Source organism: Acanthaster planci, linkage group LG04, assembly GCF_054643075.1.
Source record: "Acanthaster planci isolate LZ-2023a linkage group LG04, COTS_SCS, whole genome shotgun sequence".
NCBI classification, from domain to species: domain Eukaryota; kingdom Metazoa; phylum Echinodermata; class Asteroidea; order Valvatida; family Acanthasteridae; genus Acanthaster; species Acanthaster planci.
In genome coordinates, this window is record NC_141780.1 from 10,976,023 (window position 1) to 10,991,222 (window position 15,200).

A 15,200-nucleotide genomic window follows, 5' to 3' on the forward strand; every position below is an offset into this window, starting at 1 on the left:
CACGGTGCCAATGATTGCTTTGTTTACTTTTCATTCGTTTTAAAGCAGACTTGTCTTGAAGCATAACATCAGTGCAACAGCGCAATCCACAGACTGCCACACCTAATCATACATGCCCTGAGGACTTCAAGCATGAAGACAGGACATTTGTTACCCAGCAATAATTCCCAGTTGGGCTGACAAACTGCAGGCATGCCCTGAAGTAGATGTGGATAAATAATCATGGGAACTGTGTAAACCATGGTGTCACAATACTGGCCGTTTTCGCATCCCATGAATACTGTGATAACTACTGAATGGAGCTACTGTTCTGTCACAGTTGCTCTGTGCAAAACCCAATGCAATGCTTTCTGTCGTAAAATGGGGCCTAGTTTGAAAGTGTCTAGTGAAATGTCACTGGATTTGATTATATGTGAAGTAATTCATAGATATTACTACCCTTGTAATGAACAAAAACCTTTCAGAAAAAATGCAAATTTTCAAGTTTTGATGGAAAAGTATTTTTGTATGGGCATTCAAAGTTTGCAGAAATCATGTACATAATATCATCCTTAGTAATAGTGGGTGTCATATGCTAACTTAATGCATGTGTCCCCATTGCTAATAACAGAAAACCTTTTGAGGCCTAACCCTCTAAACCCTTTGGAAAGAAGTCTAAACCAGAATTTGGGTAATGCAATCCTGCTGCGTCCTCAATCCTGCAGTTGTGGTCTGAAACCTCATTTCTCTTATTACAGATGTCCAAAATATTGTATGTACATGTATGTTCATTGTATTTTATACATGTATATGAGCTACACCACTACGTGCAAGTGCCCCTAAAATACAGAGCAACAGTCATCAACTTTATTGTAGGTCAACGACCCTGGAAGAAGCCCTCATGATCCATCGTCAGCCTTTCCTACCATCAGCTGCAGTTGTAACACTGGGCACCAGACAGACCTGTCTATTCCCTGGTGTAAAAAAATGTATCTAGCCATTTCCCTTTGCCTTCCTCTGGATTGTTTCCCTTTAACTTTGTCTTCCAGGATCAGCACTATCTTGTGCCTTGTGATGCAGCCAAAATATCATTGATTTGCACCTCACTGTGGTTTGAAATAGTTGCTGTGATGTTGGAAGCTCTTGCAGACTGGATTCACTGGATCACTGTGATGTCCAGCTGACCCCTAGGAACCTCCATTCTCTTCATGTCCTCTAGCTTTAACCAACGTTGTGCTCCATGTGTTTTTACGTGTAATAACAAAAGTAACTGAGTTGTACGGATTTAAGTGTATTTTCCTTGCAGAATAACAACACTGATTTATCATTTTATTTGTTGATGCAAAGATGAGAACACGTGTTATACAAGCGGCTGACCTGATAGATATGTACCCCGATTATGAATGCAATTAACTCAGGGGCATACCATGGGAAAAGACATCGAAAGTTATTTAGCCTTGGTGCCAAGTGGGTAATTGGGTTGCTCTCCATGCGTGCATGCTGCTATCATGCTATGGTAAACTTTCTATTTCAGGGATGCTGGTTTATCAGATCCACTTGTGGATGATCGATCATCCAGTTACAAGTCAAAACTCGGCCTATTACATAAGTATAGCTGTGACAATGGATTTCAACTGAAATTTGCAGACAAAACAACTTTGTAAAGACCTGTCATCAAGACAAAAATCATGTTCCAGCCAACTGCATCTTAAACTGTAAATGCTACAAAGTAGTGCACCAGAAAGTTTTTCAGTTTTCTTTTACGAATGTTATTATTTTTCTGATGCATTCATAAAACTCCAGTAAGACTCTTGAAATTAACTTGTTGGCAAGTAAAATAAACTGATTTTAACACCACCCTTAATAAATGAAAGGCATTAATAGATGACAGGTCTGAAATATATTTCAATATATATGTTGATGACATAAAAAAATACAAGATTATGTCTTGAATCATGAGATCATTTTAATTAAATATGTGTTAAGCCGAAAGAATAGTATTCATGTACAAAAAATTACTTTGCAAAGAAGCTGTAATCCATGTGGCAAGTATCTCAGTCCATTAATGAGACTACTGCATCAAAAAGTGATTGCTTGGAATTCTATGTTTTAAAGGAATGGTATGCAATGGTGAACCCATTTAATGTACAAAAAATCATCCTTGGTATTCTGGCTGAAATTCAGTACAGCGAGTGTTGTTAAAATCAAAATGCTCTTTAAATCTGAAGTAATATGTACATTGTACATGCACATGGTATAACCATTTCAAATTGGTTGGTACTGTTGTCTTTAATATACACAATATGAGGAATTTAATTTGCATTTATTTCAGAAGAGTAAATATGTCTCTACAAATCTCTATAAGCAAACTCTGCAATGAGCAATTTCACAGCATCTTTCAGGAAAGTAAAGCTTATTCATCAACCAAACTCAAGGCACCATTCAGGACAATTTATTCTTACATTTCTAGATCTGTATTTAAGTAATTTTACCCCAATGAAATCATCCCTGCCTGTTGGGATTAGCTGATCACCTTTAAGATTGCTGTTGATTCTGGCAAACAGACTTAAATGTGTCAAGTCCTTCTGTGATGCATCCACTGTGATCTTTGTGAAAAGGGGATATGAACAAACATTTTCAGTGCAATAGTCTGAAAGAAAAGTTGGTCATGGTCACTTAGCCCACATTACTGTAAATGGGATGAGTAAGACTTATAAACATTACCAAAGAATGCTATATAACAGCTTGAAACACACATACAGCCACAAAGTGCATAAGTATCATGCATCAGATTAACAAAATTAAACTTACATTTACAAATGATTTGATGACTTTGGTACATCCACACAACTCTTGTAATATTTTAGTAACCTAGACAAGGACAGTCACAATATTTGCAATACCTAAATGTATTTCCATATGATTTCATGATAGTAACAGAACAGTTGTTGAATCAGCTCCACAAATCATGGTGAAAACTGTAATTCTTAGAATCAGGCATCAAACTTGCATGAGTAACCAGCATTTCACTTTATATACTACCCCCAAGAGAGTTGCAAAAATTGGAATCAGATGACTTTTAAGAAGTAGAGCAAATTATTCTTTCATTAGCATACTACTATTTCACTACTTTAATGGTGTTACAAAAATTGTTACCAAGCTTACTAAGAACTGTGACAGGCTTTGTAATTATGATCAGTTAGTAATGTTAGCTAATGCTAACCATCTACAAACAATTACTTACCCAACCTAAATAATGCATCAGTTATACAAATATATGCGCATAGTTACAAGCCCTTTCAAGCAGTTTCTATGGTGAAATTTATACAAAATTTAACAATGCAATACTAAGCAAGAGCATCACTTCTTTTGCTTTTTTTCTCCACTGGGGGAAGGGAGAGGTTGGGGTTTCAACCGAGTGATCCCTCCCCATATGGCGCCAGGGGCATTTATGAATGTTGATGATGCTGGGACGGGATAATTTTCCTTTTTTCTGTTTTCAAAATTCTTTAAAAATTCATATCTTCATTTACTGGACACTTACACCCACACGAAAGACTGTCTGGTTTCTACTCTAATCTGACAGACAACATCTATTGGCCCTGGAGTATTTCAGCCAGGCCTGCCGTCTTGTAAAAAGGGGCCCAGATTGTGCAGTGTTACGTAATTTTCTTTTGTTCACCAAACTGGCACAGTGCAATGCTGACCTCTTTTCAATAAGGGCCAGATTAGCATACAGCAGTACTGTGTGGTGGAGCACTTTTGTCCCAGGCGGTAATCCGCTTGCGCTGAATACCCCAAACCATGGTATACTGTTTCAAAACAAGGCTGAATTATCACCACTATTGAGAGTAAATAGATGTTGGTAATTCCCAGCAGCCTGGTCTTTTGTCATGGGTACAGTCTTTTGTTACAAGGCCCAGTTCCCTTTGTCGGAATTTGGAGAACCCGGCTACGCGTACAAAGAATATGTGCCCGAAACCAGACTCCTCAACGGCAAGTGGTTAAGATACATCTGATCATTTCATGCTGAAGACAACATATGGATACCGCTTGGTAATGCTACCCACAAGAAGTCAGTGCAAGTCAATGCAAATCTGACCTGCAAGTCAGATACCGGCCTGGAACACATCTGGTCTCCTTCTGGGTCACCATCTATTCCTGTAAGTTGCTGATGGTAATAGAGATCTGACAAAAAAGAAGATCCCTATACCAGTTTATTTCATGCTTGGAACCACATTGAGATAGATCTCGTGATCCTCTGACTCTTGGTTGACTGATGCCATCAGGATGTCTGTTATCTGCCCTGCCAGGTCATCAAATGTTGGCCGATCCACTGGGCTCACAGACCAACAGTTCATCATGATCTGATACCTGGGCAATGCGGAAAGAGAGGCTGCCTTATTCAGTTAAAGGCACAGTTCAGTGTTTCAAAGTCTGAAATTCATGGCTACCCACAAATTTTCAGGGTCACTAATAGTGATCTTGAAAATAATAGGTTTCACACTGCTGAGGAACATGATGTTAAGTAAAACATGTTATTAGAATTATTTTGTTAATCTAATGTAATAAAGGAGGTATTCCAAATTTCATCACAAGCCTTCAAATGCCTTATCTGAGATGTCCTATGCCACGTTGAGTACATGAACCAGTTCTGTATTTCAAAAAGTAAGGTCATTTCAAAACAAAGCACCCGATGTGGTGTCAGTTCAAATACGTACAGTGAATGTGAGCCACAACAGAGCAACATTTATAACGCCAACCTTGCATGTGCATATAAATGTCAAAATATGATCTACAGTTTTTGAGCATGCAGTGTTGAAATACTGAACTGGGTCATTTACTTACAGTGTCAGATGCAACAATTGTTTTCCATTGTGTATCCATTGTTTTATAAACAGTAGGCTAAGACTAGTTTCAAAATAACAACTACTTTAATACGCTGGTTTTGGCTAACACTGTCATTAGCCCCTGTTTAGGCTTAGAGTTTGCTTGAGTTTTAATTAAGACAAACACTCACAGAAGAGTGGTTTCTCATGATTACAGTAATTTTTAGGCAAACTTTTTTCTTACGTACTTAAGCTAATAACTTCTAAATTTAGACAGAGTTTTTTTGGAAATTTTAGAATGAAATATAATTGTCCCAATCTCAAGGAGCATAGATTGGGTATCCTGCACTTTCAAGAGGGATAATCCATGGAATCAGAAAGAAAATAAAAGAGAGCAGATGCCAAAACTTAACTAAGCAAAATATGTTTCTGAAAATGAGATTTCATCATCGTCCCCACATTTTTTGCACACTATCACATTCCATGCTTGTGGGCCATTTGAAATAGGGACTCATGCTATCAATGTAACAAGAAGCAAAAAAAAGGCACTTGGAAACCTACACATGGTCAGGACAGTGCATAGGTTGCTGCAGTCTCCTCCCTCTCTGTAAATAAGTACAGATGTCCCAGTTGTCCACAGATGGATATGGGGTCATCCCACGGGTCAAAAACTCCCACATCACCACTCCAAAAGACCACTGAGGAAACAAAATGTTAGTCAACAATGAGATGGCTATATTACCTAAGATTGCAACTATGGCATTTGAAGCAGATATGTGCCGCATGCAAATGAACTGAATGTCATCTCACACACAAAAGACTACATGTATGTGCATCTCAAGCATTCTACCAATAACATTCATATGCATGCATTGGTACTTTTTAAATTGGTAACATTGTTCTACTGTTGAACAGTTTGGTCAGCCATTGTTTCTTGCAAATCCCTGATTAGGCAACTCAACAGGTCTGCTGCACGTACAATTTACAACAGACCTGTTGCATGGCATCATACTTTCTTAACATGTGCGCTTTCCTATGAATGTGAGGTGGAACGTGATCCACTGAGTCCCCATAGGAAAGCGCAAATGTAAAGAAAGCATGACATCATTATAATTTAGGTATTATTCTGAACCTTGGATCTCTGGTGAGTCTCCACCTTGTCACTAAGTTTACTGACCAATTTAGAGTACCCGACTATCAAAACTGTTTGAAGGGTAGTCTTAGCTCCAAGACCTTAGCATTGCTCTTAGCCGAAATGAATTGATTCAGACTACAAAAGGGTGCTATCTACTAAAGTTTGTTTCTGACTTTGAACAAAGGTTTTGGACATTAATCTGGCAGTCCTTATTTTTTCAATGATTTTCCCCCAACTCCAGGGTAACCAATCAACAGCTTCATTTGAACCTTAAATTGAATAATATTAATTTATGACACCATTCAACAAGGAATTGAAAACAAAAATGGTATCCCAATCTCACAGTAAAAAAAATTCTATGTAAAATACTTGTTTAGGGGGTTGAAATATGCCTTTAAGATGAGTTGACAGTTCAACTACTTTCAAGATGTTTTTTTTTTTTTTTTTTTTTTTTGGCGTTGGGGAGATGTTAATTATATTTAACAGGTTTGCCCTTACCCAACGTATATTAATAAGCACTGTATGCTCAGTGCTTGTCCGAGAGCTTGCGAAAAAAAAACCTCACCAAAAAAAAAAAATACATCTTGAAAATTGTTCGCGGTACCCGCTGCCTCCATCGGTGGTCGAGTGGTTAAGACATCTGCACTAGTAAGCAGGAGGTCGTGGGTTCGAGTCCCACCCGAGTAAGCTTGTGAGGTTTTTTTCGCAAGCTCTCGGACAAGCACTGAGCATACAGTGCTTATTAATATACGTTGGGTAAGGGCAAACCTGTTATATATAGTTCAACTACTTGATAAGCATTCATCCTATCAGTTTAAAGACAAGGGTAGACATGGGCCAGATTCATAATGCATCACATTGAGACCATGCCACCTGCAGTGCTTATGTTTCAAGTCTGCTGTCAAGAAAAAACAACTTTTACAGCTCCACAACTATATGTTCTATGTTGCTGCCAGATGGAGTATTTTATGGACTCCAAGACTACAGTATCACTCTGATCAGCTAGCATTTCAAGGTCAATTTCTATGATAGGGCTTCACTCCTGCTTCACAAATGCCCCAGACAATTTAAGCCATAAGTCAGCCATCTGTGCTACAGAACTGCTCTTTCATAAACTGTTTGTCCTTGCTCGCAGCAAAATGTATTTTCAACTAATACATGTCAAGACCTCTCAGTGATCACAGTAGCCTGAAACTTTACCACACTGAGAAAATTCCAAAATAGTTATATAAATGTACCACATCAGTCTTTGTGTTGTACACATTCCTCTCTAGACTTTCCAGGGCCATCCATCTAACAGGCAGCTTAGCTGTCTTGTCCTTGGCACTGTAGTAATCCCTCTCATAAATGTCTCGTGACAGGCCAAAATCGGCAATCTTCACTCGCAGGTTGTCATCCAGCATACAGTTCCTGGATGCCAGGTCACGGTGGATAAATTTTTGGCTGGCTAGGTAGGCCATTCCTTCTGCAACTTGTCGGCAGAACTCCAACAAGTCTCTGGCTGTAAGCTCCTGCAATTATTTATGGGAAGGAGTCTGAATCACTGTGGTCAATCACGATAACTTTCATGCCAAAAAATGCCAGAAGAGTTACCACACTTGTTGCTTATTAAAGTGTTTATAATGTGCACTGACGTTGTGTGGACTGTTTTTGACCTACTCGCATGTGATGAACTATGAGAGTGTGGTCCATCATACACATGTACGTGTGGTTGCACCGTTACTGTGGTGACAGCAGTCACTTCACTGTACCATGAAGTGTTATTTGACAAATTCTCAGCTTTGCACAGCTGAGGAGGAGGCACAAACTTGAAGGGAAATTTGCTAACCACCAGCATTACTTAAAGCTGTAAAAAAAAGGTATTTTGAAGGGCCATAATTGGTCTGCAGATCGACCTCGCCTATGCATTATCCAGGCACTTGGAAATGTCCTGTGGTCCATGGATATTTGCTAGACAAATAACATGAGTTGAGCTTTGAATGTTAAATACTGAATAGCATTTTTCTTGATTTTTCTCGAAGCAGTGAATCAAAAAATGAAATGGAATGATACACATAGTAAAAAACCACCCCCCAATTAGCCAGTTTTGAAAAATACCTATAATGCTAATTCATTTGACATTTTTGTTTTGAACCTTCCTTATAGTTTCCAATTCCTTTACTTGGTAAAAAACCAATGGCATACATGTTATCTTTGTATTTCTACTTCTACGGCGTATCAGTAATCCTGCCCAATCTCCTGATGAATTTAGGGCTGATGATTTGTCAAGGGCTATTTTGGGCCAGCCATACATTTTGGGAATAGAGCAATGAAAATGGTTCTTGTATGGTGAATGTTTAAATGCCACTTTAAGTCACTATTTACTTAATCAAATAAAAGTTGAAAGAAAAATAAAGAAATAGAAAAGTCTCACATTTTTGGGGTCCCGTATGTACGTGAGCACATCACCGTGTTTCATGAATGGAAGCACAACCAGCGGCATGTTGTTACTGTTGATACAGACTCCAATCAACTCCAAGACATGAGGATGCTTAAAGTCTTTCATCATGATGCCCTCCCGTAAGAAGTTAATGATCTCCTCCTTCCCTCCTCGGAGGAGGGACTTGATGGCCACAGCGAAGGATGTACCATCCTGCCAGATCCGGCCCTGGTAAACACAGCCAAAATGACCTTTGGGAACAGAAACATGTGCTTTTAATTTATCAGGCTGATTTGGAAATTAAGCAAGTGAACATTGTGAGCCAAAGTGGAATTGAAACATATAATACAGACAGTTAAGGTTTGGAGATCTTGGTCTAAGAGTTATGATAGCTTACTCAAGTGCCACAGATCAACTGGATAGCTCGCAAGGCACTGTTGTACACAAATGAAGCCACCAGGGCTCAATTTTAGGGGCCCTAAGAGGTAGCTGCCACCTATTTCAGCCTAACACAACACACTAACCATGTTTGTAATTTTCCAGGTTTTGAGTAGAATTGATTGATAACAAAGACTTCAATGAAGTCTTCACTGGCTACAGATACCGATACAGATAAATTCCTATTTGAATACACTTGGCATAATATAAAAAAAATAACTTAGTCCACACAAAATCATCTGTTTGTCATGATACCATTTGACAGCACATTTGACTAAGATCTCAAATCTTTCAATCTGACCTTGACATGTTTTGGGCCCCCAAACTGGGCTTCTACTGACATCAAGCCCTTGTTTTCAATACACTCTCCAGTCAACGCAGAGATCAGTGATTTGTTCTAACCCTGACAGGTTTTATCCTGCTTATGTGGTCCTTGGGCTAGGTTAGCTAGCTGCCAATCTCCATCTAGGAATTGAGATCAGCAATTGTGATGGTGGTGACCAATTTCCATTGACTTAAAGCTGCCGTACACGAACTAACTCTATGGCCTGATGAATAGCTAAGGGCACTGACTGTGAAGAACTTCGTTGTATAAATTATTATAGAACCACTGTACCATTTTAATCGTTATAGAAAAACTTGCATGAGGATTGACAACAGAAGCTCTGGATGCCCCAAGTAAGCCAGTCAGTACTTTTTATTTCATTTCCATCAAGATCTTGAACAAGTTTACGTTGATGGTAAATTCCTGTATCTCACTGTTTCCGTGGTATTCATGATATTGGCCAATAATTATTGGCCTATAATTGATGACAACCCATACCATATCAAATTTTAATTATTCCACCACACTTTTAATACTTTATCATAGCACAGCACAGCAACCAGGCCGCGATGATTTTTTTTTAGTTTCCCAATCAGGCAGGCCATGCCATAAATTTGCTTGCCTGAATTAGATCAACACTTGCCAAAGATTTCTCGGAATCCATGATTATTATGATTATTTAAATTAGGCCTACTGCATGCATGCAGTCTTTTCTTAGGCCTGCCAAAATAGTTGTGCTTCCAATTACATGCCTCTTAAAAATAGGGTCGGTAGGTTGGAAATTTTAAGGGGGGGTCAATTTTTTTTTCCTGATTGAATGGCATGAATGGGGACGGCAGCTTCCAAAATTATCTCAAAAAGTGATGAACACCTGTCTTAATCTATGTAAAAATTTCTACCGGCGACAATTCACAAGAATTATGGGCAATCCACACAGTGTGACACAAGCAATCACGACGGCAAACTGACCAACAATGTATCGCGTGGTAAGCGTGCGTGAGGCATCCAGACCAGTGGGCGAAGAACCTTGTGTCGCAGCACTGAACACTTTTAATAGCGGAGCTGCACTAAAAAACTACTGTATGGTTTTTACGTTTCAGCAGTATGAGCAAAATTACAAGTGCGGGCAGAACCCCTCCATGGGTTAGCGGATTTTCACTACCTCCGATGGCTCTACATCAGGCTGTTAAAATAAGGAGCCAACAAGGGACCTTTACATTCCTTACAACACTGATGGCCAGAAAGTATGGCAGGAAAATACATGTACACTGTGATATTCTAACCTTGACCAACAATATCTCCTTGTTTGAGGTTATCTTCATTGACAAGAACTTCACTGATCTGCATGGCTAGATCCTTGTTAATTGTCTCCAGCAGTGGTCTGTTTTCATCAGGGATGCCAGCAAATGCAGACTCTGATGAAGACGTTGGTGTCCTCATATAATCTATTTTATTGGTTAAAAGTCAATAACAAACAAAGAATATGTGTATTTGATGCATTACAAAGTTTGAGATGTATTGAATATCAACTGGTACAAGGTTTGAGACAACTTTTTTTTGTTTAATGTGTAGTCCTAAAATGAACTTATGAACTGCAAGAACATTTGCTCAGTTTGTCTTTAGATGGAAAGGCTCCTTACTATTCCAACTCCATTCACACCAGTTCTTTATTTTATTTGATATAGTTCTTAGTGTGCCACTAGATTAATGCAGTCTTGAATTCACAGAATGTGCTTTAACCACTTCCTGCCAGGCGACCCATTTTCAAGTACAAAGGCTTTATATGCAGAACTGGGACAAAAGAGTTCGGCCCTTATAACAAAAGACCATGCTCAGCACAAAAGACTGAGCTGCTGGGCATTACCAACATTTTTTTGCTCTCAATAGTGGAGATAATCCAGCCTTGTTTTGAAACAGTATAACACGGTTTGAGGCATTTAGAGTGAGTGGATTACCACCGGGGACAAAAGCTCTCCACCACCGCAGAGATAAGTCACACAGCACCGCTGCACGCTAATCTGGCCCCTATTGAAAAGAGGTCAGCAGTGCACTGTGCCAGTTTCGGGAACAAAAGAATCTTACGCAACACTGCAAAATCTGGGCTTTTTTCCAAGGCTGAAGGACTGGCTGAAATATTCAGGACTTAATGAAGGTTACCCATCAGCTTTAGAGTAGTCCCAAAAAGTCCTTCATGAGGGTATAAATGGCCATTAAATGAAATGATAAATTTTTCAAGAATTTTGAAAACAAAAAATCTTGAAAAGGACCGGGCATCTTGTCTTGCTCAAGAAAAATCCACCTGGCAGCAAGTGGTTAAAAGGTTCCCAGTGAAAAAATCTACATTACGGGATGAAAGGTTTTAATTCCCCTTAATTTTTAAGGGCAACTTGATCATCTCTTCTTAGACATATTTCTGTACTTAAAATATCTGTTTGATAAAATGAAAGTACTCTTTTCTGAGACAAATTGTAAATTTAAAGCTATGGTACAATGGCAAACAGGTTTTATTACAGAAGATTCAAAGAACTAAAATGGTGACATCAAAACTATTCTCAAGTTTGTTGGCAAACAGTAAATGTTGGTCTGTTACCCTCCTGGAAAAGCAACCCCTGTGAAATCAAATATGTGACATGAAATGAAAACTCAAACTGTTTAACAAATGAAGCAGAATGAAAACTTAAAATTTCTATTCAAGTAATTCAGAATGCTTGGAAGCGAAGGAGCACTGATCTGGTCTAAAATGTTCTTTTTTGGAACACAGCATGACCTGTGTAAGAATTATATGAATTCATCCTATTGCTGCAATGTTTCTCTCCAAAACCGACTGCTCTCAATTGAATCATCTTTCTTCACAGGCTGGTGTCCTTTAGGTTAGAGCCCCTGGTATTCCCCACAAACTGGGACACATGGAACACATGGAGATGACCAGCAAGCACCTGTTGAAACCAAATTGGCAAGTTGTGTCGAAGTCCCAAAATTTGTTTCTTCTGGTAAAAGGAGATCATTTGTAGTTATCATGTCTCAGTACCTTATTCTAGACACCATGCTACACCACAGACCAAGCCATCAACTGATTTTATACTACACAAAGTTATCTCCTGAATGTTTTGAAAACGGAAGTCCTGTGTCAACATTTAGGTGAAAGGCCTTAGAACTCCAGCAATAGAAACAAACTATTCTCAAGTCACCTGAGGACACTAAGGTACATGTAAGTGTTAGTTTGCTTGCATAATGTGACAGTGTGGTAATGAGATGATGTAATATTAAGTGCTCCATGATAATTTACAGGCAAAGAATGTACACGTAGCTTTGATAAAATGGGGGAAAAAATCAATTCCAAATTACCAATGGACAAATGAAACCCAACTACTGAAGATTTTTTGTATTAATTTGGCGAAACTTGAGTACTGTTCTGACATTGCAAACTTCCACTAACATACTCAAGACTGGTACCGGTATGCACTCAAATGCTAAAAAGCTTGGCCAATGTAAGCTGTCTCCCTAAGAGCTAGGATATGATGAGAGCCCTAGGTATCAAAAAAGGGGGAACAAGACAAAGCTCAAAAAGCAACCATGGCCCAGCTAGCTCAGTCTCAGTTACCAACAGTAGTAAAACAAACTAACATGGAGCCAACTCAGTAAAACTATTGCCAACATAATAAAATGCTAAAGCCAAACCTTGTTAGTTGCTGATGCCTTTGTCCATGCAAGGAGTGAAAGAGAAAAGAGACACTCACTGTTCAAATGAGAGAAAGCTGGTACAACCCTAGCCTCAGCTGACTCACCACCTGTACTGCTGGTCTGGCGGAATATCACACTAGGTGTAACAACCCCCGGAGCCAAGTCTGTCCCTTCTTCCTTGGACTGTTTGCGAACGTGCCACACAACAACAGAGACAATGATGCAGACGACAATTAAGACAACTATGACAATGGCATACCACGGGACAGGTCGTGGGTCAATCTTCATGTAGCCTATCATGCTGGTAGTGGACGCTGCACGAACCTGAAAAGGGACATCATGTGTGAGGTTTTAATGCAGGAAGCAATTAAAACTATGCAAGGGATCTAAGTATCACAGCATATCTCATTATCATCATTTGGAATATCTGCTTTATGTTCCAAAATTGATAACTTTTTATTGAAAAACACCTACATGTACAATTATAATCCAATATGTGAAAAGCTTTGTCACAGGAACTTGTGCCTATTTGAGGTTTCTCCTGACACAGGGTAACTTCTGCTTACTTTATTCAAGCAAGAGACATTTATTAGACACACTTCAAAGGGTCCTGCCCAACAAGTACATTGCTCACAGGATCTCTAAAACATCTGCTTAAAGAATAATATTATTGATGATATACAGGCCAAATGTTGGCACCTTGTGGTCATAACTTTGGAAAGTTGCTGGCACCTTATAGATCATTAATTGTATATTAATGTTTTTATTACAATCATTTTTGACAGTCAAAGAGGCATTTTATTGAAGACTGTATGACAGTTTTTCCCTACGATTGTCTAAATATGTACAAACATGTTCATGTACATGTACATACTGCTGTACTGTTTGTATAGTGTAATTATTTGCCGGACTTTGTGTTACTTTGGACATACATGTACACCCTAATTGTGCAATTTCTGTATGTAGAACTACTAGTATAAAGGAGGTTGCAACCAGGGACTTAACATGTTTTTTGTGGATTTGAGTTACATTTAAATTTTGGGTATGAAATAAAAATATTTGCTTTCTTACTTGGATGGACCAGCAAACCCAACAAAATTTTTAGATGTTTCTGGTCTAGCTGTTACCATTTGCATGCTGTCAAATTCTCTGGTATTCAAGCATTTTGTGGCATGTGGAACGGATAGTTTGTAAAAATGGAACCGGTAGGACTGTTAGCTTGTATTTCAGGAAAATATTGGACACAAATGGGCCTTCCAAATTGCACTATTTAGCAATGGAGTGTGGGCATAAATTTTCCAAATGGTGATGGACTGTTTTTTGGGGTTATCATTTGTCAGAATTCCCCTGAACCACTCCGGTCATTAGATGCGCAAATACTTGCAGTACTTCATACATATTCATTCAGTAGAAATTTTTCTTTTCCAGTTCACTTCACAGAGCCATGGATTTCTTTGCCCACGTTTAAATGACTTGCTGTTTTGTTTGACAATACAGGCCAGGAAGCCGCCCGCAGGATCCCTCTTCTATTGTGGAAATGCATACCTAAGCTAAGGTGCAAATTCCAATGCACCCAATTTCTTTGTGTGAATGTTCACCAGGGTTTCATGAATGTATTGAGTGTGATGCAGTGTCAATTGTTTTGCACGAGAATGAGATGTGTGCCCAATTTAACAGCTAGTTTGGGTGTGCCAGCGGAGAGCATTTTTGATGATTGTCGTGATGACATGTAGCTTGTGGATTGCCAGCGTCGCGCACATAGTAAGCCTGTTTGCTGCCCCAGAAGCAGACATTTACAGAACTGCTTAAGGCAATTTGGTGAAGCAAATCCAAGAACAGGCTAGATCAGCAATCCAGGATTTGAAACAGTGAGAAAACCATGGCCAAATTGTATCATCAAGCACAAAGAACCTGACCCTTGACGAGGGTGAAGCCTGGTTTGGAGACCACTGGGATGGATGTCGCCAACGCCTTGCCCTGAACTTGTGTTCAAGGCAAGATTACAGTGTAAAGTGGAACCACTGATGTAGTTATACCTAGGTGACAAACCACATTTTACAAGATCTCTCTGATATTTGGGTAAAGCAGTAAATTGAGGTCTAAACAAGCAAATATTTTTAATTTAATTCTAATTGTAAGGTGGTAATCTGTTGTATATATATAGGTTTATTATGACCTAAATATTGTAAATATCTGAAGCTGGAAATAAAAACTGTCTGCACAGAATTTGTAAAAGAACTGTCCTTTAGTAATTATTTGAGATTACAATCTACTCCTTATCTTTCTGGTTACAGTGCCAGGTTTGTAGTGGTAACTGTGACATTACTCATAGACAGAAATATCTTCAAGTCACAAGTTGAAGGAAGACTGTCTTTATCGGGCCAAAATTGCAAA

General features: G+C 38.9%; 1 protein-coding gene across 6 annotated transcripts in view; it reads right to left on the reverse strand.

Annotated features, from left to right (window-relative positions):
• Positions 1–1,724: 1,724 nt before the first annotated feature.
• The window catches only part of met (MET proto-oncogene, receptor tyrosine kinase), a 62,120-nt gene continuing 48,644 nt past the window's right edge, over positions 1,725–15,200 (reverse strand). For all 6 annotated transcript variants that reach the window (XM_022243651.2, XM_022243653.2, XM_022243655.2 and 3 more), the window contains 6 exons: positions 12,863–13,130; positions 10,409–10,570; positions 8,357–8,613; positions 7,182–7,454; positions 5,370–5,506; positions 1,725–4,353 (listed from right to left, as the gene is read on the reverse strand). In XM_022243651.2, coding sequence (XP_022099343.2) covers positions 4,197–4,353; positions 5,370–5,506; positions 7,182–7,454; positions 8,357–8,613; positions 10,409–10,570; positions 12,863–13,130 — 1,254 coding nt within the window. In that variant the 3' untranslated portion in view covers positions 1,725–4,196. The remainder of the gene's footprint in view (positions 4,354–5,369; positions 5,507–7,181; positions 7,455–8,356; positions 8,614–10,408; positions 10,571–12,862; positions 13,131–15,200) is intronic.